The following is a 26324-nucleotide window of genomic DNA, read 5'->3' on the forward strand; positions in this document are numbered from 1 at the left end:
AAAAAATAGCTGTTTCAAATTAAATTCAAAAATATTAATTGATTTGAAATTTAACTTGTTTCAAGAGATTTCAATTGATTTTAGTGGATTTCAATAGATTTTAGCAAGTGTAATGAAATCCAATAATTTGATATCTTGTTTGACTAAAATTCATTTCTCACTTAACTTTTCCAAATCTAAAAACTAGCCTTTGTTTTGTTATATTCTAATTGATGCAAAAAAGGTAAATAAAAGAAGAAAGAAATATCACTAAATGAATTCCCACTCCATTTGCAACATGTTGCATGGTATATATTCATGTGAGTTGACCAATCTTCATTGATCCATAAAAGTTGCACTTTGATACATTGCCTTTGCCACAAAACTATTACTAAGCACACCAAGATCAAATTTGGTTCCTTGTAAATAGTTACTAGACAACAACAACAACAACAACAACAACATTCCCAAGTTTGCAAGAGGAATACAAAATCAGATCAACAAAAGTGTGTGACAGTACTCGCTTACTAGACTGCAAAGCTCTTAGCTGAATGTCCACTCACTTATTATGCAACTGAGTCAGCTTTCATCTCGAAACCTAGATGCAGTGTCGTCTGATCTTGACGATGCGAATAGTGCGGTGTGGCCTCCAACATATTGACATGGTAGTAGTTCCTGGAATCAAATGTTGGAAGAGTATCAAACTCAGCTGTGGCAGATTGTGTTATACTTAGTTGCTGCGCTCGCTCATTCTCCGCAATCTGAATGCATGAAAATTTCAGAAGAGAATTTTTTTGACATCAGAAGATATGTTCGTCCAACTAAAGAAGGATTCAGATTAACGATTACCTTAGCTCTGAGATACATATTGTCATTTTGAAGCTCCACTTCCTATGATCATACATGGAAAGTCAAAATGGAAGGGGTAAAAAGAAGCAAATATCATCTTAAAAAGAAGGGGAAGTTAGATCATGAATGCACAGCTTTACCCTTCTCTGCATGTATTCAATTTCAGCAAACAGCAACTCATGCTGACAGAATCAAAGTAACAAGAAATAGTTAGCTAGAGATAGATCAATCTGAAAGATAATGAACTACAACACAACTCATATCTTAGCTTAGACTTCAATTGAGCTCACTCACAACCGAAAAATGTTTTATTCCTTGGCTTGTTCTTCTTTTCTATGTTTTGAGGAAAGTTCTTATACTTAGGAGTAGTTTAAAGAACAAACTCTTTCTCACTTCAAGCTTGTAAACTAGTGCCAAAGCTGAATATTGATACGGATAATGATGCTCACCTTCTTGGATCTGATCCTTGTGATGCCTCTTTCAAGCCGGTTTTCGAGCTGTTTGAGCTCCTTTACAGTCAGAGAACTCAGAGCATCACCCATCAAGTGCCTGAAAACCAATATAGTAAGGTAGAAATTGTGATCATAATGTGTTACACTGCAATTGTGGTATTAGCATTTTATCCACCTACAAATAGATCAATTATAGAAATGGATCTAATGCATTATGTGACAATCACTCACCGATTAGCATTCTGCAAAATTTGGATCTGATGGCGCAGTTTTGCAGCTTCTTGCTGATAGTATTGCTTCAATAGATAAAAGAAGAAAAGGAGAAGGAAACAACAGATGATCAGATGAACGTTTCGTTCGTTAATGTAATTCTATGAAGTCATTATGTTCTACAATCCTAAGACGTAGAATATTAAAGGAAAGAAATTAAACAGCATAGTTGAGAGAAATAGAAACATAATGATGTCCTCTTAGAAATTAATGCACTTTAGTTCTCATATCAAGAGAAACTTCTCTAATATTTATTAGGTGCGTGAGAAACAGCATGTCAGAGCAATGTAATAGTCTCTTGTCTATCCCTTCTACTGGTCCACATATATCTAAGTATTCTAATCCAAATATCAACAAAGTGACATGAGAGCCTAAATTTGAAAGCGGACGTTCTTCTTTTTTGAAGAAAAAGTAAAGGAAATATGGCTCCCGTTATAAGCGGTAACCATGGTGTTACACAATCTACTCTTCCAATATTTGGTGGAGAAAATTATGATTTTTAGAAGATCGAGCTGAGAATTTTACTACTCCAAAGTCTATAGAGTAGAGTGGAAGCAGGCTACACAAAACTTGAAGATGAGAGCCAACTCAAATGCGGAGAAGGATATACTTAACGCAAATAGGAAGAAGGATGCAAAGACATTGTACCTCATCCAGGGATTATTAGAGTCAAACATCTTTTTATCTTTTTTATATCTAACCAGGTTCACTCTCTAAAAAATCAAGACTAAACAAACCAAACAAGACCTTACTGGACATGCAAGATCCAAGGCAGAAGAAGACCAAAAATTAGTTGGGACCACAAACACTTATCAGGCTGGATGTCTTGATGACATGAACATGAAGAGCACTTCTGATTATGTCTGTACTCTTGGATTTGGCATATGTTCGCGAGTGTCTAAGAAGCAAAATATTGCGGCACTTTCATCAACAGAAGCTGAATATGTAGCAACAGCAAAAGTAGCATCACAAACTATACGGTTAAAAAGGATACTTGAAGACATTGGTGAAAAGCAAGGGAGAATGGTATTATATTGTGACACTAAGTCTTCCATTGCTATGGGGAAGAATCTGGTGAATCATTATTGAACCAAGCATACAGCTATAAAATAACATTTTATCAGAGAAGCAGTTGAAAGTTAGAATATTGCAGGACTAGAAAACAAATGGCCAATATCTTCAACAAAGCACTTGCCAAAAGAAAATTTCTTCCATGTATGAGAACTCATTGATGGAGTTGTGAAGAAAAATGCATTAAAGGGGAGTGTTAAAAATTAATGCACTTTAGTTCTCATGTCAAAGAGAAACTTCTTTAACTTGTTTATTAAGTGCATGAGAAATAAGCATGTAAGAGAAACATAATAGTTTATTGAGTTAATATATTTTATCTCTTTGTATTTATGCGTAAAATTATTTTACTTTTTATATTTTAAAAAGTCTTAAACCAGTCTCTAACCTACGATTAAAGTAAAAACAATCAGTTTTTCTGTCAAAGTTAAAAGGAGCTCACCCAAATAATCAAAATATCCCTCCTCATATTTATTAGGCAAAATAGATCGATTTTTAACCTATATTTGTCTTGTTCTTAGATATAATATAACTATTAAATTTTATAAAAAATTAGGTTTAATAAAATTTACTATATAGTTGGCACAATTTAAAAAGTAAAAAAATAAAACATGTGGGTATTTTTTGAACAAAAAGAAATACTTATATAAGAGGAGAAGGGCATTTTTGTACATAAAAAATTTAAAAAATGTGGAGACAATTAAGACCGCCATTTAATTTTTGAAATTTTTTTGGACGTGCTCTGTTAATTTGGATGGAAAAACTAACGATCTCATTTTAGTATTAAATATAGGAGCCGATTTAAGACTTTTTAAAGTATATGAGGATAAAATAATTTTAAACATAAATACAGTGAGGTAAATTATATTTAACCCTAGTTTCTTTATGAAAGAGAAACACAAGTAATTATCAAGTTAATTTGGGTAGCATTTACTTGTTAGAGAGCTTATAAACGCAAGCCTTCTAGTATTTGTAAATCAAGCCAAATCATCGAAAGCAAAGTTTTATTAAAAGCTCATAAAAGCAAGTCTTCATTTCTTATCTATCCCTTCTATCGATCCATGTATATCAAAGTTTTTCAATCCAAATATTAATCCACTAAAAAAGATGCTCGCATATTCAATGCTCCATTTGGAGGGAGGAAATTCCATATTCTCAAATCTCTCTAGCAAATCTTTGTTATTGTTTGTTGAGATTTTTTTTTTTTAAATGTAGCATGCTATATTTGAGATATTAAGTTATTTCCAACTTTTCATGTCATTGTGGCATACTTTGTTAGAGTATAAATATATAAAAGCTTTTAGAGTTGTTAGTAAGTTATCATGCTATCGGATAAGAGGCCTCTATTTGTTCTGTTGTATTATTACCATCTCCCCTCATTACTTTTTGGAGTGTCCCTAGGTGGTTGCTATTGTGACGTCCTCCTCTCACTCACTTATCCTATGTACAGTTGTAGCTCGTGTTTGTTAGTGCCTTAATAGGATATAAGGCATTTGACATTTTGTGGGATGTTTGTGTTTTATTTTATTTGTTTTGACTCTACTACAAGGTTACAGCTCATTCTTTTATGTTTCAAATTAGGTTGATGATCTTTCAATCTTCTTAACTTCAGAGATTTATGAGGCCCTGTCTGGGCTTAATAGAATCTATAAGCTGATTTGAGATTCTCCACTCTTGTGAATCCGTCGGGACACTTTTTCACTCTTGTTTCTCTTTTGCCCACAGAGTTGATACTTTGTTCTACAGTAATATTAATTGTAAACTAAGTATAGATCTCATATCAGAAAGTCATCGCTCTATCTTCTTTTTATTCAGTATATCAAGTTTCGTTAGTGTATTCTCTGAAGTTAATAGATTGTGCTTCCCTACGAGCTTTTTCTAAAATAAATGTTTAGAATTGAAACCATGCCAAGCTCATTTATTATTTAAAATATAAAATATAAAAACTATCGACCTAGAATAATCTACCATAAAGAAAATCCCTAATAATTTGTCCCTTTTCTCACAAGAAACTTAAAGATGTTTCCTTATTATATCTTCTTTTCGATCAATAAAAGTACAATTAGCTATTTGGGAGCGAGTTCTACAATCAAAGGAAATTTACAAAAGGGCCCCTATATGATGGGCTTTTTCTATTTTGAACCCTACCTTATCATTCTTTTATAAAAATCCTATTTTATGCGAAAAATATTTAAAAAAAAGACCCTAGTTAATTTTAACTCACATTAGCCAACAGAATAAGAATACTCTGTTCTATTTATCTCTTTATCTTATTATGTTTCAAGAGTTTTAAATAAGATGACGACAGTTACTTTAGAATTTTAAAAATATTTATTTAAATAAAAGAGCGTATTTTGGTTTTATTAGGCTAATGGGAGTTAATATTAACTCATGGGCTTTTAAAATATTTTTGGTAAAAGATGGGGATTTTTTTAGAAAAAAAAAATGATAAGATAGGGTTCTAAGCATAAAATGTCTATAATGTAGGGGCTTTTTTTTAGCAATTTTTTTTATAATCAATCCTACTTAATTATTATTTTTAGATAATTATAATTAACTTTATATATTCTTCCCGATTTTATCTCATCTACTTCAATCTTAAGCACTTAACCTCTTGCGTAGTTGAGACGAAGTTGCAATTGTAAGTTAACTATTAACTACAACATAAAAAAAAAATTAAATACCGCTACAAAATTATAATCTGATTGCAGATAGTAGGGATAGTTTGATTATTTTATAAATTTATTCATGGCGGAAATTATTAACGTGAACAAAATACCGTTATTTTTGGATGAAAAATTTAATGGTTACAAGTTGATTAAGACCATAGGGATGATGAGTGCTTTAAGTTTGAAGTGCAAGATAATAGGTTTAAACTTTGACTTAAACTACATGGAAAGGCCTCGGATTGATTCATTCCCAATGAAAGACAAAATCAATACTTAATATTGTTGGAAGCTGCTAGATACATCAAGACATCATGATAACATTTTGTTTATGTTCCATATGAAAGAAGTACAAGAAGAAAGAAGATGAAGGGCAAAGTTTGTATATTATACTGTCAGGCTGAACTTTGTGTCTTATGACACCGAGAGATTTCTAGACCTAAGAAAGAAGTTGAAAGAGCTGGAAAAGAAATGCCAGGCTTAGAATTGCTTACCTGAGAATTGACTTCAATCAAAGGACCTGAGTTTGAACTGTCAGCACTCACCTTCTTGTACCTATCAATTGTTGATTTTATGCTGAAAAATCCAAATCAGATACATGGACAGTAAGAACATTTGCAGCATAAAAAGAGAAATTTTTTTTTTTTGATATAATATTATAAACTCAAATATCCTTGATTTGATATAAAAATTTAAGTTCAAGTGTTAGAAGATAGAAGAAAAAGATAGTAGAATGGTATTTTAGTTAAACTCAAAGCTACCAATAACCTAGAAGATTAAAACATATCAAACATCAGCAGAATGGTACAGAACCCATGCTACCTAGCACCTAAAAAAAAAAGGCTACTCATAACCTAATAACCAATCAAATGACACAACGATCTTTCTTTCCGCTTCTTTCTGAGCAAAAGCGATGTGTGCTCCTTTTTCTCCAGGATTCCAGCAGTGATGTGATATGATATTGCTTCTCTTCTATCATCTCATATCATCTAGACATCAACCACCTAACACTCATGGGGATCACGTCTAGGATAAATCATAAACTATGCAGGGTAATTGGTAATATGAAGAGGTAGCTACGCAATCATTTCTACAAAAGGAGAGCCTCTCCATGCGCATCTTATAAGACTTTTACGTACAACTCCGAAATATATATATATATATAAATAAATATATAGGGGAGTCTGCTGAAACCCTCTTATCCTCATTGGATGACTATAGTTTTAGGAAAGGCACAGAAAACAATGGTGCCTCACTAGAGAGGAGTCTAATTCATATTGTTTATATGTCTAATTCATTCTAAAACTTAAATACCAGACTAGTCAGCAACTTCTAATTTATTTTTATATAAACTATTTTCGATGTAATAATTTCTAAATATTATAGAGAAATGTTTTTCTCAGATTGAGTAATTTTTTATAAAATTTTAGATTTTTATATACATTTAGAGATCGTTTGGTTTCATGCATTTAAAGAAATAGCATGTATATATATATATATATAGTAAATGCATTATGAGAAATAAGTTTTTGTTTCATAGATGCCATAGCATAGCCTTTCCGGGTGTTAAACAACGCTCAGATGCAGCATCTTGACCTACTCTACATTTGTCTTTTGTTCATGTTAGTTTCTCATTTAGACTATAGACATAACAATTTAAAATACATAACAACAGAAACCCCTAAATGTGTTAAGAAACAGTGCACTTAATTCTTGTACAGCTTAATCCGAAGTTGAATTCAATTCACAAACCCCAAAAAAAAAAATCAGTATTCTAATAATTAAGCAATCTTTTTAATATCTCTTCCACTCCAATCTACCCCAGGTAGCAAAATGAATTCAGTTTTAGTCACCTTACGACCTTAAATTTTATTATCTAGTGAATGATCAACCATCCATCAAGATAAAGAAAATAGCAATAAAATGAAGAATTAATTTCTACCCCATTGTGATTAAAATCTATTTGATTTATTATAACTTATTCAGTGTAGCTGGTTTTGCCTACTTGACATGATATACCTATAGATTAGCATGTCAAAGAAACTAAAAACTATACAAGATTGGACAAAAACAAAAAACAAGAAAATAACATACGTAAAGCTTGAAGTTCACATGCAAACAAATAGCAACAAGGGAGAAGGAAAAAAGTTCCAAAACTTTCAATTATCTAACCTTAATGTTAAACAAATAATTATCTCTATATATATTAAGGTTTCGTAATTTCAAAAGGTCCCTTACGTCAATGCAATCATCACCACCCAGTACACATATCCGAAGAGAAAGATAGGAATTAAACGACAGTACGTGCAACGAGAGAGATAATAGAGAGGGAGATATGAAAGGGATATAGCACTAGAAGAGAAAGATAGCAGGGAGAGGTCACGGTTTCCCTACTGGCATATAGGAAGGCAAATGTCCCCAAGTTACGATGACTAGAAAGATTAAAACAAAAAGGTAAGAGTGACTCAAAAGAGTCAAAGGTGAAGGACTCGAAAATTTTATCTTGCATGTGGTTTGAAAGGCTTATAGCTGGAAATGGTAGAGGTACTTATCCAAGTAGCAAATAAACACCTTCTTGTTATATATCCAGACACTAATAAAAAGGAAAAAGGAAAATTACTTTCAAGATTTTGGTTCTTGAGATATGCTTGAAATCTAACTACTAAAAACAGATATGTAGTAAATGGATGGAATCACTGAAACCCAACAGAACTATGCAAGAGAGAGAGAGAGAGAGAGAGAGAGAGAGAGAGCATGACCTAAGCATTAACACAAATGGAGGTATGTCAAAGAGGAAGGAAGGAGGAAGAGAAGACCCTAAATATAAAATCACCATAGATAAGCTTCTATCCTACTAGATTTTTCTGCTTGTGAAACCAAGAATTTGTTTCCATCCTAACAAGAATATTAAATGCACGCGTAAAGTTTGAGAATCTCTAGATGATATCAGAAAAAAAAAAAACTCAATTATCTCTATAATAACATTCACCAATTAGGAGTAGAAGATCACAAGACACAAGAGAAAGCCAAACAATAATATATATAAGCTAATACTATTTATATTCCTTCTCTTCTTTATCCATTAATACTTCCATATATATGAGATCACCTAATCCATTGTCAGAATGCCATCAGGAAACAAAAAGGTGGCCATGCCACTCAAGCTTTACTTGTAACATCCGTTCTCTTTCTCTTTTTCCCAAAAGACATAAAAGTGAAACCACAAGCAAGTTTGCAAAGCTATTCAAGAATATCAACTGGCTGACTAAGATCTTACGATAAGATTTCTCAAATCGAGAGTCCACTCCTTAGGTTACTAGTACACAACTTCAAGATCAAGAACACCACGAACAATTTAAAGAGGACTGATCGTTTCATTCTTATTTTTTTCATTACTCATGAGATTGTATTTCCTCGACATAAATCACACATTAATTAGGATGGATACTTCGGTAAAGATCACAGCGAAGCCATACCTGTTATTGGAGTACTCGTAAAGGCGTCCGCGGCTCGAGAAGACGATGAGGGCGACCTCTGCATCGCAGAGAACGGAGAGTTCATATGCTTTTTTCAGCAGCCCATTCCTCCGTTTGCAGAAGGTGACTTGGCGGTTCGTAGTGTTCTCAATTCTCTTGATCTCAATCTTACCCCTTCCCATGATCTTCCCTTCTTCCTCTATGAACTGAGCTGATAAAAATAACTACTTTGCTTAGATACATATGTATATGATTGATGCAGAAACATTTGATCGATGTAAGATATTTACATTTCATGGAACAATTACCTCATTTGATTCAAGCAAAAAAAAAAAGGAACAAAAAATCAAGAAAAGTAGCCCATTTGGATAGATCTTAAAGAGAAGAAATCCATGAATTATAGTGATATCAACTCATTCTTTGTAAATCATCAGCTGAAATCCATGCCATGCATATAATTATGATAGAAGATCCATCTAGCAACAAAGTTATTTTAATGAGAACAAACCACAAATACTCAAAACCTTTGATGGTTAACAAAGAAAAGGAGACTGGAAGACTTGGTTTCTAACTAAATGAAATCGTTGCAACAAGCATCTATATAAGCAAGTGGAGAAAGAATGATAAAAAAGATGAAAGGTAGGGCAAACAATTAATTAGATTGGAAACACTGGGGAATTAGACTTATTGACTTAGTACTCATGCTTGTTCTTATTACTCGAAATTTTTTACTCCTACTTACTACTTAATAAACCAGAAACTTCAACACCGAAATTTGCCGAGGAGGAATAAAAACTTCTAAACAAAAATAAAAAATAAAGACAAGGTATTGGTAGGAAACCGACATAAAGAGAGCAGCAAAGACTTCCAAGAGACCCTCACAATTCCTAAACCAACCCAAGAGACGAAAAAGTAAAGCATGAAGACCAGTATATCATGAATACTAACTCAAATCCCAATTCAAGAAGACCACCAGAATCATCAAAATAAAAAAATAAAAAAGAGAGCATAATGAACAAGTATATATATTATAACCTCTAATCAATTCCCTGAAACCCCTCCTCTTCCAAACCCGAGTCTTCTCTTTCTTTTCTTGATCTTAGACTTCCAAAAGCTTCATTTGCTCAGAGAGAGGGAGAGGTGAGAAAGGAAAAGCTACTGCATGGCCGCTGGTGAATTGTGGACCAGACGCTGTACCCTTTTTAATGTGGCTTGACGTTATCTTGTCCCTCGCATCCTCGGAAAAGCTAAACCTAAACCCAATCTTTCCCAAGGAAGCATTTACACATTTGGTGCTTCTACTGTGTATAAATTGTGCTAGATATAGACATAGATTTGCATATCTATCTATCTATCTGTCTTCATTTCTAGATTTCGGTTTAGATTAATTTGGAGAGTCTACTTGTTATACAAATAACCAATTTGTTTGAATCTATATTATGTATTTATTTACAAGTAAATAAACAAAAAAGTTTAATAAATTGAAGGGGGCAAGCATGCAAATATAATCCAAGCATATAATCTATCAACATATGTTAATATACAAAAGAGAAAACTAAATACAATTATATATTGCTATCCTCCAATATTTATGAGAGTGCCACTTAGCTTGACGGTAAAATTTACGCCTTTGCACTGTAAAAAGTTAAAAGGTTTTAAGAAGTTTTGAAAGCAATCTTCCGAAAAAATAAGAATAAATCTATAATTTTTAGGAAACAATATAGATAAAGAAGTGCGGACGAAGAGAGTAATGCTACTAGTAAGTAAGAATGTGTTGAATTATAATTTAGTTATGTTATAACGATAGAAGTATATATAGTAAAGGCTAATTAAGGTGAAGCAATAATACATAAAAAGGATCAAATATGTTAGTTAAACAATAGGATTAATTTTTGCATGTATATCCTTTAAACATCTCTTGTTTATATGTACAATTCTCAACAATTGATATTTGTATGTATACTTCTCAAAACACACTGTTTATATATATATATATATACTCCTTAAAGCTCTTATCTTTTACATAAATACTATTTAAAGTTAACTAGCAGTTAAATTTATATATAAAAAGATAAAACTATTCTTATTTGCTCCTAATTAAGTTATTTTAGTATTTTTTTTTCTATTAAATAAATGAGATTAAACTTTACATTTGTTAAAATGTAAACCAGAGTGTTTATGTGAAAAATAATATATATTTTGAGGAGTATTATAATATCAACTTTGGATAGGTAAACACAAAAAATCCCTAAACTTTTTAAAATATTATAATTGCCATTGTGCTATTAAAAAATATCAACTAATCATAATAAAAAAACATGATTTATATCCAAACAAGAGTATTTTCCCTTACATAAATCGTTAAAAATAGTTTATAAGCTATTCAATATTATACTCAATACACTGAAATGTACCTTATTTTATGTGAGACAAAAAATTATTGATAAATATCTTACATTCTAAACTTAAAAAGGGGAGAGGTATTTAAGTTATTTATATATATTTATTAACTTTAGCAATAATAAGCTAGGAATATTTTTATTAAAATAAATCATAATAGCAATTAAAAAAAAAAGCATAATGAATTCAATGGCATTTATGATATTTAAGAAATTTTCCGTGGCAATTTAAGTGAAGTTCCTAACTTTATATTGATAGTTCTATTCTCGCTCCATAGGACAGGCTGGAGGGGTAATGGTGCGTTCCAGTGTCCCGAAGGAAACGTCAAGCTTAACTGGGGTAATCATCAGGTGTGGCCTGTGGGTGAATCAGAGCCGTCCGCTCGTTGGACAAGTTTTGGCTAGACCACGGAATCTGAGCTAGAGACCGAATTCGGTTAAAACGGGTAAGATGATGGCAGTTATGGGAGGACGTGCGAGTCAATTTATCGCCGAGATTAGAAGCCAGAGTTAAAGAGATCGGACGGTTTGGATTGGCTCGGTATCACATCACTTGACGTCAATAATTCCAGGGATTTATTAGAATTGCATGCTTGTTTTCTTTTTAATTTTTATTATTATTTTTTTGCCGTATAGGGCGGCATAAATTGAACAACCCGATAATTCAACACGATAGCTTGAAATTTAAATAAGTTTATATTTAATTTAATCGGATTTGAATCATAAATTAGATAACTTATCAAACTTGTGTTTATAATTACTTTAATTAATTTAACTTGTTTATGATCCGACGTGTTAATTTGTTTATGATATGGTAACTCATTTATAGCATAAAAATTTTTATAATTCAATTGACTCATTTGTTGATTGATTAACCCGTTTATAATATTAAAAATTATAAAAAATCTCGGTTAATAAATGGGTCGTGTACGTGTACGTGTTTGCAATGTCATAACCCAATCCAACCCAATTGTCATACCTACTATTAGCTTCTATTGGTCATTTATTACAAAATCTTATTATTTTTTAAAATCAAAATGTCATGCATTGAGACGGACTGTATAGTCTAGTGATCATGGTTTACTAATCCATAATAGAGATTTCATAAAAGGTGTTGATTCTGTGCGAAAATATTGGGGTCGATAATTCCTAAATTTTCTAGTAGAACGCTATACAAGAGTGTGGACACAAGAGTTTATTGGTCTTTGATAATATCCATACATATATTTATTTATTATTTGAGTTATATCGGGTCGAACATGATCAAGTTGTGTACTCATTTATTAAACAAATGAGTTAATGCTGAACAAAATTTTGAGCCGAAAATGAGTAGTTAGTGAACAATGAGATATATTGATAACCCTACTGCTATATGTGTATTGTTTAGGCTCATCATGATCCATATTGTGAAAGATTGCCCTAGTTATTCAATCTATCTACCCGGATGAGCTAACACTTTAATATAACTTATGATTAACTTACAGACTCGTGATCTATAAAGATAAATGCAATATAATAATCCTAAATTTGAGAGTAACTATCCTATCTCATGTGATAAAAGAAAACTGGCAGAAAAGAACATAATTTAGGATTATTACTTGCAAATATGCATAATGTTCAGAGCCTTATCTTCCTCAGTACTCTAATAAAGAATATTTTCATATTTGCTCAAGAATTGCTAGTGATAGCTTTACTAGTTCTGTTCATAACCCAAAATGGGACTCAGTCCTCAACAGTCTGGCCCCCAAAATTTAATTGAGTTGATCAAAGTCATGCCCAACTATAATAATATCATTAAATATGTGGGGATTAAACTGTACCCAATAGAATGACCCACCATACTCCATGAATTATGAAAGCACCTGTGTTATGTTTTGAGCTACAAATGTTCATGCAACAAAAAAGAATTCATGTTAAGATACCACCCTTTCTTGTAGAATTTCTTAATAGTCAATGCTCAAGAATTTTAATTTTGAGAAATTTAGAAGAAGAAAAAATTCATCATATATTTACATAAAATACCTCTCAATAAAATTGTCTATTAAAAGGACAACCATACTACAGATTAACTTACATAGATGCTCTTTAAAAAAAAAACCTACATAGATGCTTCATCGATAACTATCCGTTAAATGAATTAATGTCTGAGTAATTTTAAAGCGGAGATTCGAATGATAAATATCAACATGGTAAAGTTTTAGTAAAAATGAAGCAAAATATAAGGTGTTTTACAAATTCCTTCTTCTCTCCATCTACCATGATCTAAAACTTTGGACCACTTCCAACTTCCATGAATTTAATTCTAGCTATATCTTTCCTTCCACTTGAGTGCATATGAAGGAGAGCCCATTACTAAACACAGGCCATGCCATTGGATATAAGTCACCATGAGTACACCTTAACTTATGCAAGATATCTCTAATCCATGCAATTAAGGTAGGCAGTTCAAAGACCCCATCCCTACTCATTTATTGCACATGCCACGGTATTATGCTGCTTGAATGCTACTGGACTTACCTTCTTGCTCTGTGGTCATTAATGGCAGAGGTGGAACATTCCATCCTAGTGAAACTTCTATGATGGTGTTAATGTAAACATCCATCTACCTTACTAAGTGATCTTTTCATGCTAATGGCAAAAGTAGATAGATATTTTTATCCTCCTTTTATTTTTCTCTCTTTTTCTTTGATGAGACTGGAAGAATATAAAGAACTACAGTGGATTAGAGTGATGTATTGACATTAATTTGAATGAATGTTATATATATAGGTAAGAGGAGAAACTTTGCTTTGTTACTTAACATTTCAGATGCAAGGTTGAATGTAGCCATCCATCTCATTTACAGTTCATCTTTAGCTGAACATCCCTCCTCAAATGAGACCAATGTTTCCTTAAACAATTTCTTGTGAGTTGAAATTTCAGAAACCCTATGCTGCAGCTTCTTTGCAAGCTTCCATGCATTTAATTTCAAGTATGGCTTCAAATTGAACAAGGATCAAAATCAAAATGATATGTTTGCTTGAATTGAAACTTACCGCAACCTGCAGAAAAATTAAGAAAAAAAGAAGTTATTTGAGCATGTGGAAGAAGTTTCTACACCCAAATGGAACAAGAATAGATGCACAAATAGTTGCACTCTGTGTCAGCAATTCAATTGCAGGTAAAAGCACTGCAAGAGAGCTTGTGGTGTCTCATGTCTACTAAGTCAATTTGTTCACCGAACCACAAGGATAAGAAGAACAACACCATAACTAGATTCACTTTCACATACCACAACAACCACACTAGAATAATTATCCAGAAATAGCAAGACAAGATCTTGAAAAGATTCACTAATCTACAGATGTTATACAGTGCTGCATGCTCTCTCATTTAATCTGCTTCTTTCTCTAGATAAAAGGAAGGTTGGAAGAAATAAAGTGCTACAAAAGTTTTTTTGTGGGCTACAATTGTTCCCCACTGTCTTGAAGGTGATCAAAGCATACAAAAGGATAGGAGTGTTCTTCTCTTGTCCACAACATCAAAAGAACAATCAAGGAAAGCCACTAGCACTCAGAGCATTACAAGAATAGGAGTGAATTAAATAAAAGAGCAAACAGTGTAAGGAATCCAAATGAGCAAGATCCATAGTTGGTAATAGAGTTTTCAAGCACACCAACTCATAAAAAGCAAAATTCTAAACACTTATAACAAGAATAACTTGAAGAATATATTGATTGTGCTTTGCTTGCTTGCAGGCTTGTATGTTACTATATACCAATTTTAATTTTTACTTGATTTCGGCTTCAGAGTTCAGACTAATGTTGATGAACTTGTCTTCCTTGGGAAATGGAGCCTCCCACTTGAATATAGACACACTTTTTTTGGTCTAATATTTTGTGTTCTTCTTATCCTCTCTTCTCTCTCTCTCTCTCTATCTATATATATAACATATCTTCTCATTTGTTTCACAATCTTGCTATTCTAGCAAATCAGAGTACATGCGAGTCTTCTTCTTAAATCATCTAGTTTTATTTGGTCAGGTCACGTAGGTTATTTCTGGTATGCATAGTCTCTGCTTATGATCTTAGTTTAAGGAGCTAGCTCTATGTTATCATATGATCACATACTGTAAGTATGTAGGCTTGCTCTGTTTGATTTGATGTATGATATTGCCTTCTTCCTTGAGAATATACTTCTTAGATCATTCTGAAGCTACTGAAATTTGCCAAATAAGATGGAGGAGATTCATGACATAGTTATAGTTGGTGGAGGAATAAGTGGACTTGCCACTGCATTAGCTCTTCAAAGGTTTGAAAAAAAAAAAAAATTTACAATACATTGCAACTGCTGTAGCTTACTAAGATTGAACCAAAGTTCTTATCTGACATTATGCTATCAATTTTCTTTTTTAATGCAGGAAGGGGATAAAATCCATAGTTCTTGAGAGGCATGAAACACTGAGGTCTAGTGGAGCTGCAATTGGTATGTTCATCAATGGTTGGCGTGCTCTGGACGAGCTTGGCGTCGGTCGGCGGCTCCGAGAGAAGTCTCTGGCTTTGATGGAGTGAGTTTATTTCCTGCACTCTATGCTGATGCATGAGAAGTAACAAAGAACACTAATCAGAGTGGTTTCTTTTCAATCTTTGCTTATGAACTATTTCTCAGTGGTGGTCTCCTCTGTTTTGGTTTGTATCCATGCAGAATTCAAGATGTGTGGATTCACAAAGATGTATCAAGAGTGACACCATGCAGGTAGTTAGTACCTCTATTTCTACAAATTTATAGGAAATTTTCAATTTTACACCTTAAAATTAAAAATAACGAAAAGAGAGGGTGTAAACTATAAAAAAAGTTAATAATTAGAAGTTATTTTAATTTATAGGAAAGAAGGACTGCGATGCTTACGGAGAAGTGATCTAATTGATGCCTTGGCTTCGAGCTTGCCGGCCGAATGTATTCGTGTCGGTTGCCAAGTGGTGCGAATTGAGCCAGATCCTCTCACACTCTTCCCTACTCTTTATACCCGAGAGGGTGAAATTATCAAAGCTAAGGTAGATAGGAAATTTTCGATTTCAACCCTCCTTTTCCTCTTTACATATCTATTTAACAAAAGCAGAGCCATTAAGTTGTTTTATTGTCTCGGTTGATGATATTTGTAAAGCAAAGATTATAAAATATATTTAACCTTTAAAAAAAAGAAGGAGATATTTGCATATAACACCCTACTTTTTAATAATATTGTAAATTAAACTCTATAATTTAACCAATATGTGCAGAAAATAATCTGGGTAAGAATATTCTGTTAAATAAAAATATTTTGTTTTTAAAGTGATTAAAATATACTTATTTCTATAATAACTAAAATTCTCTTAGTAAGTCTTGATTAAGGGTATTTTTATAAAATTTTTAGTATAGCTAATTTAATCTTACTCAGAGTTTTAGTTAAGTTTAACTAACGGATCTAATAGTATTTTTTACACATACTTATTAAATTATATAGCTCAATTTACAAGTAGTAAAAGCATAAGATGTGAATCATAATTACCTTAAAAGATTGGGTGTTATATACAAGTTTCCTAAAATAAAAACATGTTCATATGTGCAGGTTCTAATTGGCTGCGATGGCTGGAACTCGGTGGTTGCCAAGTGTTTGGGGTTAGCGGAGCCAAAGACGCTCCGAAATCTGGTCATCCGAGGCGTCACAGAATTCTCGAAAGGCCACCAATTTGGGGACTCCTTCGTTCGCCAATTTGATGACAAGATGCTCTTCGGAATGATCCCAATCGATCACCAAATCATCCATTGGTTCGTCGATTGGCTTCCTACAAGCACTGGTAAAAAAAAAAGAACTTTTTTTTTTTTCATATCAGAGCCTGCGTTTTAGGATTATTATATACCACCTCCTTTTTAACATCCAATGGAAATATTTTTCATGCATTGAAATGAAAACAAAGGGCAATTTAGGTCGACAAAGTTAAAATATTATTAGAGTTTTTCTTTTCAGCGTGTATACCCTTGTTAAATTTCTTATTTATATTTGTGTGCTTTTGTTGTTATGAATTTTTTCAAATCATACTCTATATTTTATATATTTTATTTTCTCTACCCCTCCATTAAAGAAGATAAAAATAATTTAGGTATTTAAAAATAATTATGTATATTATAACGAAATAGTTTTTTGTTAGAATTTAATCTTGAATATTAAATGAGAATTATAAAAAAAAAATGAGAAGTCGAACTACCAAATAATCAAAGACGAGGTGCAAACATAAAATAAGTAAAATATATAGTGAAATTTTTCCAAAAAATACTACATTATTTTTTAAAATTAAAATTACATAATATATCTTTTACTTAGACTTTAGAATCTAGTTCTCCATTTATTTTTATTTTAATATAAAATTATTTAAGGGTATCAAGTTTATTCTGCATCGGGCTTGATGATAAATATCCAGGTGTTAATATTAATAAAGGCAAAATAAAGGGTCTTTTTCATAAATTTCCTAATATTTTTTGACAAATTTACTGATGTAAAGATAAAATTACTCTTATTCTTATTTGTATAAATTCATATTAGGGTATAAAGCAAATAAGAAACTTTCGAGATGTATTAGACTTAAAAGAAAGAATCGATCTACAGGTCTTTTTTGCAAATAAGAATAAAGTGTACGTGGTAATTTGCAAAAATCACAAGTCTTAATCTTTACCAGATATGGAAACCTCAACAAGGAACCCCGACATGATCAAGGAATTAGCAACTGCGAAATTACGAAACCACCCTCCTGAAACCCTCGAGATGGTCCGGAACGGCGAGCCGGATTCCCTGAGCCTGGCGAGAATCAGGTACAGATCTCCCTGGGATCTACTCCTCTCCGACGCCTTCCACCGCAGCACGACGTGCCTCACGGGCGACGCGATGCACGTGATGGGGCCCTTCCTCGGGCAAGGAGGAGCCGCCGCTTTGGAGGACGCCGTCGTGCTCTCGAGAAACCTGGCAATGGCGCTGCGGAAGGGCGAGGAGGACGACGGCGAGGTGACGGTGTTGTCCGATGAGGAGATCAAGAGGAGGGTGGGGCTTGGGATGGGGGAGTACGTGAGGGAGAGGAGGAGGAGGATCGCGTTGCTTGGATTGCAATCTTATCTCATGGATTTGATCTATTCGGGCTCCAACGTTTACAAGTTGGTCGGTTTGGTGGTTTTGATGGTATTTTTCCGAGGAGAGATGCTGAAGCACACGGAGTATGATTGTGGGAGACTGTGAGGACGAGGCTTGTGTTTTTCTCTTTCAGATAATTGCACTAAGACCCCTAAACTATTACCTATTTTTATGCGTACCTTTCCTTAAAATATGGAAAACACACCCTTCCTTTTGTTTTTATTATAATATACACCCTAGTGGGTATTTATTATTCAACCCTTGTATTTTAGGTTTAATTTTCAAAAATATTCCAACACTAGTTTTCTTTTAACTGAAAATAATCATACACATTAATTAATTTAACTGTATGTGTAAAATAAGTCAAAAGAGGAAAAAGAAATATTAAAATTAATGGATTTTTTTTAATGTCATGTGCTGTCAGGTTAAATTAACAGGGTGTTTTTAAAGATTAAACTCGTAATATAGGGTTGAATAATGAATTATGATAAAATATGGTCTAAATAATAATAAACAAGTTGTTTTCGATCAATTTCCTTCTTCTTCTTTTTTTCAATATAGAGTATCTTTTAGCAAGATGAAAGAGGTATATTTTTGGAAAATCTAACAAATTTTTTTTTTCTGTATTTAAAGTGTTTTTCTGAGAATAAATTCCAAAATATGGAGAAACGTAAATGTGTAAAAATGCAGGGTGTGATATGTAACTTTCCATACATATAATTTCATTGATGTAGTATCCACTCCAGGAGAAGATTTGAACCAAGGAAGAAAAGACTTCTATTACAAGAGTTCATGAGTGCAGAAACAAACATTGATGCTGAAAGCTACAACTTATAACAGCAGAGAGAACAAGCATTGGTGTAATTAAAACTGCAAAATTAATATGATAAACAAATTCATATCTCAAATTTGATCTCACTCAGGCCATTGCAAGCTGTCGTATGTTCATAGGACACACATCAGATGGAGATGTTGAATTGTAAGCCTTGTTGGCATAGACAATGTTTGCAGCATCTGTAGGGTGGAATGCATCCCAAAACAAGTAGCTCGATCGATCTTCGCAGGGTGTTTGGAGTGGTAGACATGTTATTTGCCCATTGTTCCGACCTACGCCGCAGCATCCTTTGTCGATCACACTGAAACCTGATTCATTCACATCAATCTTAGTAGTAATCATCAAAATTTTATTGATTCAGAACTATATCTAGTTTAGGCTGGTGATCGTCGAATGAATACCGTAAGATGCTGCATTTCCAACGATATCTTTTGAGCTCTCGTAGGTGTTAATATAGATGAACTTGGCATCAGGAAGCTCGCTGTTGAAGCGATTAACCATCTGAACAAGGCCAGTGTTGAACATGCTGATGGCTTTGTTGATCTTCTCATTGCAAACGGTGCCTTTAGTCTTTTTATTGTTGTTTCTATTGCTGTTCCGAGCTAGCTCATACGGTATGCAGCCGATCTGTCCAATGCCGGCAATTGCTATTTTACGAGCACCCAAATCATACATGTCCTGAAATCAGATTAAAAGAAAAGAAGAAGAAGCTATAATCTTGTAATGTTTCAACTTATATCTGTTTGCTGAAAAATTTGATGAGATACTGAATGCTTACTGTAAGTTGTCGCGAATAATCTTGGAGGAGAAGAGTAGCATAAGTTCTGGGGCTGTATTGATAGCTAGTGGTGTACATATCTGGCATGAAGTAGTTGTTTAGATAGTCATTGCTGCCCATTCCTACAAAGTAAATGCATTTGCTGAGATGATCACTAAGCCTAGTAGTGTTTCCTCTGAATATTCTCCTCATCAGCTGCACTGTGTTGCGAAAGTGGTCTACTTGCTCATAGAAAGGGTAATGCTGACCCTATTGTCAGATAAATAACGTCGCGAAAATTAATTACAAAACTAATTCTGAATATGTTCTATAGACAGATAGAATCATTGAAACTTACCAAGTTGTTTCCAGTTTCTTCTCTAAGTCCAGCAGCTCCTGATGCAAAATTCAGGCCTCTCAACACTTCAGCACCGCGCGCTACCGCATGCGGAGGAATTAAGTCTCTGAAACCTAGTAATTGCGCTATCGAAGCACACAATACATCAAAAATTAAGCTAAGTAAGACAAAACATTTTGAAACATAGCAACAATGGCATTGCCATATATGAATCTAACATATTGAAAAGGACTTGAACCTAAGATATCGACCATGGTGTGGCCATTAGTGAACCTCCCTGGTGCAGCTCGAGGGAAGTCAATGCCATAAGGCCTGTAGTTAGCCCTGGCAAGAGTTAGGATGTTGTTGTTGTTGCCATTGTCAACCAGAGAGTCTCCAAAGATGAAGAAGCAAGGCACCTGGGGCTGGACAACTGACCATGCCATTGTAACTCTTAGCAAGGCTAGAATGACCAGCATTACCTTTTTAACTTCCTCCATCTCTGAAATGGCTCAAGAACAAATCGATAAGAAGATTTCTGTGACCTTGTAGGGATATATAGAGTGTTGGAGTTGGAGGGATAGTTGTTTGGTGTGTTACAATTGATTGAGGGTCGGTTGAGATCATGAAGAAAAAGAGAGAGAGCTCGTGAGGAGGTTGGGTTTTATCCAATTGGAGAGGTGGATCATGCACCTCAATTGGAGAGGTGGGTTGCAATAAATGCTAGTGGTGACGATTGTTTTAGTGCTGGAGATGCAAGAGTTGCACATAGATGAGGTCCCTGAAGCAAAATCTCTACTATTTCAGGTTATATTTGCAAATACCAAGTCATAATGAATATTCTAAATATTTTTTTCTCTCTTTTTTCCACCATGTAAATAAGCTCTTAACTGGACTACATAGACCCTTTTATTTATATACTTGGGGTATAAATACTACGAAAAATAGGGAAGAGTTCATGGTCAAAAAAGAAATATATTCTGACTATATTTCTAGGAGGGTGGTTTTTATGAAAATATATCCAAATAAAGGATTTGATTTGCAAATATATAAAATGAAAGAGTTATTTCATAAAAATTTCGAAATGTAGGTGGTTATTTTGCAAAAGGAACCCTTCATAATACTTAAATGCATTCACCTCTCTCTCTCTCTCCATAGAAGTTAAAACTTAAATGGGAAAATGACAGTTTAACCCCTGTAATTGGTGGCCATTTCAACCGAGTTTTTAACCAAACTAGCCCCCTCTAAATATCATATCCCGAATTAGACCCCCACCATAAAATTAATACCAAAAGCGTGCTAATTTTGCCACATCAGCATCCATATCAGTACAACACTAAATTTATCACAGTTATATCTAAAAGATAAAATAATAATTACTTCAGCATATACCTATAGAATAAAGTGCTATTTTTTTTAATATTTTATGTAAAAATAAATAGTTTTTTTTTAAACGATGAATTATTTAATATTTTTCTTTCACTAAACATAATAGCATTCGCCAATTGTTGATCAACCATTACAGGGAATGTGAAAAATATTAATTACTCCATAGAAATATAGTCAGCATTTAAAAATACCTTCTTAGTTCATCCATAAGGCATACTATTATTATATTCTATTAGTATGCTATTGTACTGAGTTCCTACTTTACTGGTGCATCTTTTACTCAACCAATTAACAAGACCTAATAAGGTCACCATGCAATGATTTGGTTCTATACCTAGATTCTCTCCATAAATATTGAAATTGATATCTAATAATATTTTTTTTTTATCTCAAAATTATATGCATATGATTTGAGCTCATTTATTGAGAAGATTAGTACAGTTGCCTAACCTATACATTAAAAGATTAGTCTCTTTATTTAGTTTATAATAAACTTATGAGTGCATAATTTATTTTAAAAAAATAGTAATCATTAATAAAACATTGAAAATTAAGGGTTGCCATAGAAATTAAGATATATTCTAACTTTGACATTTTCACTTCATGGATCTCCACTCTTCAGAGATATCTATCACTCACTTTTATCCTCTTTTTCTAAAAAAAAAGAAAAGAAAAAGGAAAATACTATCTAAATGAACCACATATATATATATATATATAGGGTAACAAGTGAGTGATTGATGCCATAATAAGACAAGCACTCAATTCTCCAATAAAAATAAATACTATTGCTAGCTTTTCACCAATCAATCCAAGTACTTAAAATGAAAATATAATCCACTCATGAAATAGTAATAGGATTGAAAAAAGAAGAAGAAAATTTAAACCTATTCTTGCATGAGAGGGCAAAAAGGCTTCCCCTCATTAGCAGCTCTATGGCTAGGAATGGCGAAATGCCTCAACCTCCCTTCCTGCTCCTTTAGATACCCATCACATAAGAATGCCATGGAGAACTTATCCTCCACAACCCTATTCACATCATGCACAAAGACATCGGTGACCTCCCCCTCTCTCCTCCCCCTCGCCGCCATCCCCGCCGTGTATATCGCCGCCATCCTCCCCGGCGCGTCCAGGAAGTACCCGGTCGGCGCATCGACCATGATCACATCCCAGTCCACCTCGTAGAACACGCTCGGCAGCTCCTTCAGGGCCAGCTGACACGTGGAAAACCTCGTGTCCCCGACCGCCATGCACTCCGGCAGCCGCCCTAGCATCAAGAGGTCATCGGCGTCGCGCACCTTCGTGCTGTACTTCACGTGGTACGCCTCCAACGAGGGCTGCTTCTCCCGGATCGACTTAATCCACGCCTCGTCTTCCTCGAGGAAGATGGTGCGGCCGCCGTGGTTGAGCGCGGTCCACATCAGGCTGTCGTGCCCGAGGCCGAAGACCAAGAAGTTGCACGGCGACCGCTTCTCCAGGACGCGCGCCGTGACCGCTATCTCCTTGAAGGTCTGCTGAGGAGTAATGTTCGAGGTGGTGTAGTGGATCACGGTGTTTGCCAGGGACTGCGGGACCTTCGTGCATGTAGGTGTTGATGCAAATGCCTTCGAGCTAACCGGCCGGCTTCCCTGCGGCGACGAAGACGGTTGCAGCGATGGTCTTAGTACGAAGAGGACAGTGAAGAGGAGAAAGAAGCCGAGGAGGAAGAGTTTTAGGTTGAGAAAGCTCTGCATCTTGGCCTTCATGGCTAACAATTTAGATGCCTTCCTAGAATGCATTGTGGCATAACAAAGTTTTAAAGTTTTAATAGAAGGAGAGAGGTATAATAAGGTGGTGGTTGAATAATTGTCTCAAGGATACTTGAGGATGCAGTAAAGGAGGAGAGTGATGAAGACAAATGACCTAATTAAAGGGTTGGTGCATGAGATTAGATTGTTCTCCAGAATACTTGAAGATGCAGTAAAGGAGGAGAGTGATGAGGACAAGTGACCTAGTTAAGGTTTGACACCCATGATGAATGATTTTCTTTGTCTTCTTCTTTCTGTGAAATATCTTTATTTTTTAAATTTATGGGAGGAATTAGTAGTTAAAAAAGATTCTGATATAAGTTTTTTTTTCATAAATTAGAATAGTGTATAATAATTATATTTCATGTGATATAAAGTTGAAATATAAGTTACCAAACGATTAAATTGTCTGTTATAATGGATGAATGAGAAGATAAAAGAAAAGAGAAAGATTGAAATAATAATTGATTAAAGTGATACTGTTTTAAGAGTAGTATAGTAATATTAAATATAAAAATATTGTATGGAAGAAAAAAGAAGTTAATATTGAGATGAATGATTGTTTAATTACCTGCTATACTAATATAAAAAAGCTTATAACAGAAGAAAAGTTTTCTTATTCCCTAAAAGAGTATCAAAGTAGAGAATCACTAACCTTGATAATTATTCAGCAACAGGGAGAACTAATGGAGTTCCAACAAAATCATAAATTTTCTTGAAAGAGAGATAAGAACTCCGAAACTCTCAATAGAAAATTCAAGTAATCAACTACTAAGATATCCTTCAACAGATCATTAAAGAAGATTTAAGAAAGGATCAAACCTTATTATAGTTTTTATTATAAAATCACCAACCAACCAACCACCAAAACTGTCCCACTTGTTGGTGATGGTGGGGCCTTGATTACTTTTTATTAGGTAATAATTTTACTAGTCATGTTCTATTGAAACTATACTCTGAATCCAAATGAAAAGGAATCGTCATTTTATAGAATCTACCTTTCTATATCATAGATTTGTTTTGGAAACTAGATTGAGTTTTTCTGAGAACCAGGAATACATTGAATTATTTCTCAGATCCAAGGGGGAACAATTGGTGGCATTAAATAGAAACTTGTTTACTATGATTTAAGAGGATATTAATAATTTGGCTATCTTGGCCCCCTTAGTATTACTGGCTTACTGCACTCCATCTTTCTTAGATTATATAAACATTTATTCAAAACATCATACATTTTTCTTCAAATATCTTAAAACACCATGTCGTTCCTTAGATTTTTTTATGAATAATTTTTTTTGGTTCAAATTTATATGAATAATTAGATTTTTTAAGTCAAATATGGAATGTTTGATATTTTAATTAATGAAATATCTCTATTCTATTGGCTATTGTAAAGATAAAATTAACTTGAGGTATTTTTCAGACATTAAATACAAAATGCAAATGATAGACATTCATATGGTAGAGTGTAAATGATAATAAAAATAAAAACTATAGTGTTTTTTTTAATCTATTTTCCTAGATTTTGTTTATTCATAGATTAAAGTGAGATAAATGGGGACTTATATGTGAGGAGAATGGTAGTGTCTGTTAGTTCTCACATCATGTCAAGAATTAAGATTGTTGTCCTTTAAGCACATCTAAACCTATCTCTAGATAGTATTTATAGCGGTCATTTAGTGCCACGCATATTGCATTTATAACATTAAATGAGAAATCATCATAAACAAAATAAATTAATACATATTTTTGATATCCACTTAGTTTAAATGGATCTCAAGATACTGCATAGCCATAGAACCCCTGATTTAGAACATGAAAAGAATTTCTATAACAAAAAAGTTATAAATTTTTTTATTATTTTCTTATCGCTTAAACTTAACATGCATCATTGTTAGTTCATCGATCGATCGATCAACTGAACTAAGTCGATTTAATTTACTTCCAAATATTGTGTCCTTTTAGGGCTCAAAATTAAACCAATCAATACCAAAGACATTTGAATGACAAGAAACTAAGGTTTGGCCACATTGGAAGCAAAATATCAACACAAGGAGCAAAATAGAGGACACCAAAAGACATGGACACTGGAACAACCAGAAAGGCCAAGAAACTATAGACGCTAGCGTAAGATATCAACTTCAACTATTCTTCTTTCTTTCAGCTATTCTACTGGGACGTAGTCATGGATAAAAAACAACAACCTTATTCTTTTTAGTGTAGTATTTGTACAACAACCAATGCTTATAAACATTGGTGATGCCACATATCAACTACCATTCTCGTTTTCCTAAAGGTTGTTTGGCAGACGGGAATAAAACAATCAAAGGTTTACATACATTTTATCCGGATTAAATTAGTTTACTCTCTTAAACTTTATTTTATATTTTACTACACCTCTGTATTTTTGACCGAATTACAGCCGTTTGATTTTCCTCTAATGTTGACAATATCGATGTCTTTTTCTAATTTAAAAAGTATTACTAGTTTAAACAAAAATAAATTTATTCTCCTAAACTTTCCCCCAAAAGACGTGTGTTTAATTTATATGTTATTTTATTTTATTCATTAACGTTGTGTATATTTACAATCTAGGAGATTTAGTGATAGCAAACAAAATTCATAACGTAATGATTTAAATACGGAATTATTATTATTATTAAGACTCAACCATAGAGGTATTTATTATTCGACCGGTGCTCTTAGTTACTTGACCGAAAAAAGATCTTACTCTAGTGGATTAATAAGAACTATTAACGGACAAAATGATGCCACATCGTTTTTGTTTCTAAAGTATTTATAGAGTGTTTGTGGTCGTAAGATTACTCTTAAATTATTAGGTCTTTTTTATTTCTAAAATACTTACAATAACTTTTTTTCATGTATAATAAAATAAACCATTATTTTTTAGCTCATAAGAGA

General features: G+C 33.4%; 4 protein-coding genes across 5 annotated transcripts; 1 reads left to right on the forward strand and 3 right to left on the reverse strand.

Moving 5' to 3' along the window:
- Window positions 1–269: 269 nt before the first annotated feature.
- Window positions 270–9944, reverse strand: LOC140802351 (agamous-like MADS-box protein AGL11). Of its 2 annotated transcripts, none has more exons than XM_073157852.1 (8): window positions 9796–9944; window positions 8761–8966; window positions 5779–5860; window positions 1512–1576; window positions 1278–1377; window positions 969–1010; window positions 829–870; window positions 270–740 (listed from the first exon to the last, which is right to left on the reverse strand). In XM_073157852.1, the coding sequence occupies exons 2-8, from the start codon at window positions 8940–8942 to the stop codon at window positions 546–548; spliced, it is 708 nt and encodes a 235-aa protein (XP_073013953.1). In that variant the 5' UTR covers window positions 8943–8966; window positions 9796–9944; the 3' UTR covers window positions 270–545. The 2 variants fall into 2 exon arrangements, with proteins under 2 accessions (XP_073013953.1, XP_073013952.1); XM_073157851.1 differs by having other exon boundaries at window positions 8761–8971.
- A 4950-nt stretch (window positions 9945–14894) lies between these two features.
- On the forward strand, window positions 14895–18555 carry LOC140802350 (monooxygenase 1-like). Its single transcript, XM_073157850.1, has 6 exons — window positions 14895–15449; window positions 15559–15705; window positions 15843–15893; window positions 16024–16192; window positions 16747–16975; window positions 17852–18555. Exons 1-6 carry the CDS (start codon window positions 15376–15378, stop codon window positions 18400–18402), a joined length of 1221 nt encoding a protein of 406 aa, XP_073013951.1. The 5' UTR covers window positions 14895–15375; the 3' UTR covers window positions 18403–18555.
- Window positions 18556–18991: 436 nt separating this feature from the next.
- Window positions 18992–22309, reverse strand: LOC140802268 (GDSL esterase/lipase At1g33811). Its single transcript, XM_073157734.1, has 5 exons — window positions 20486–22309; window positions 20248–20372; window positions 19911–20159; window positions 19534–19810; window positions 18992–19440 (listed from the first exon to the last, which is right to left on the reverse strand). Exons 1-5 carry the CDS (start codon window positions 20724–20726, stop codon window positions 19217–19219), a joined length of 1116 nt encoding a protein of 371 aa, XP_073013835.1. The 5' UTR covers window positions 20727–22309; the 3' UTR covers window positions 18992–19216.
- Window positions 20248–23470, reverse strand: LOC140802269 (glucuronoxylan 4-O-methyltransferase 1-like). The gene is made up of 2 exons (XM_073157735.1): window positions 22503–23470; window positions 20248–20372 (listed from the first exon to the last, which is right to left on the reverse strand). Exon 1 carries the CDS (start codon window positions 23391–23393, stop codon window positions 22503–22505), a length of 891 nt encoding a protein of 296 aa, XP_073013836.1. The 5' UTR covers window positions 23394–23470; the 3' UTR covers window positions 20248–20372.
- Window positions 23471–26324: the final 2854 nt, after the last annotated feature.

This window comes from Typha latifolia, chromosome 15 (assembly GCF_019914945.1).
Source record: "Typha latifolia isolate L0001 chromosome 15, TyphaL0001v2, whole genome shotgun sequence".
Lineage (NCBI taxonomy): Eukaryota > Viridiplantae > Streptophyta > Magnoliopsida > Poales > Typhaceae > Typha > Typha latifolia.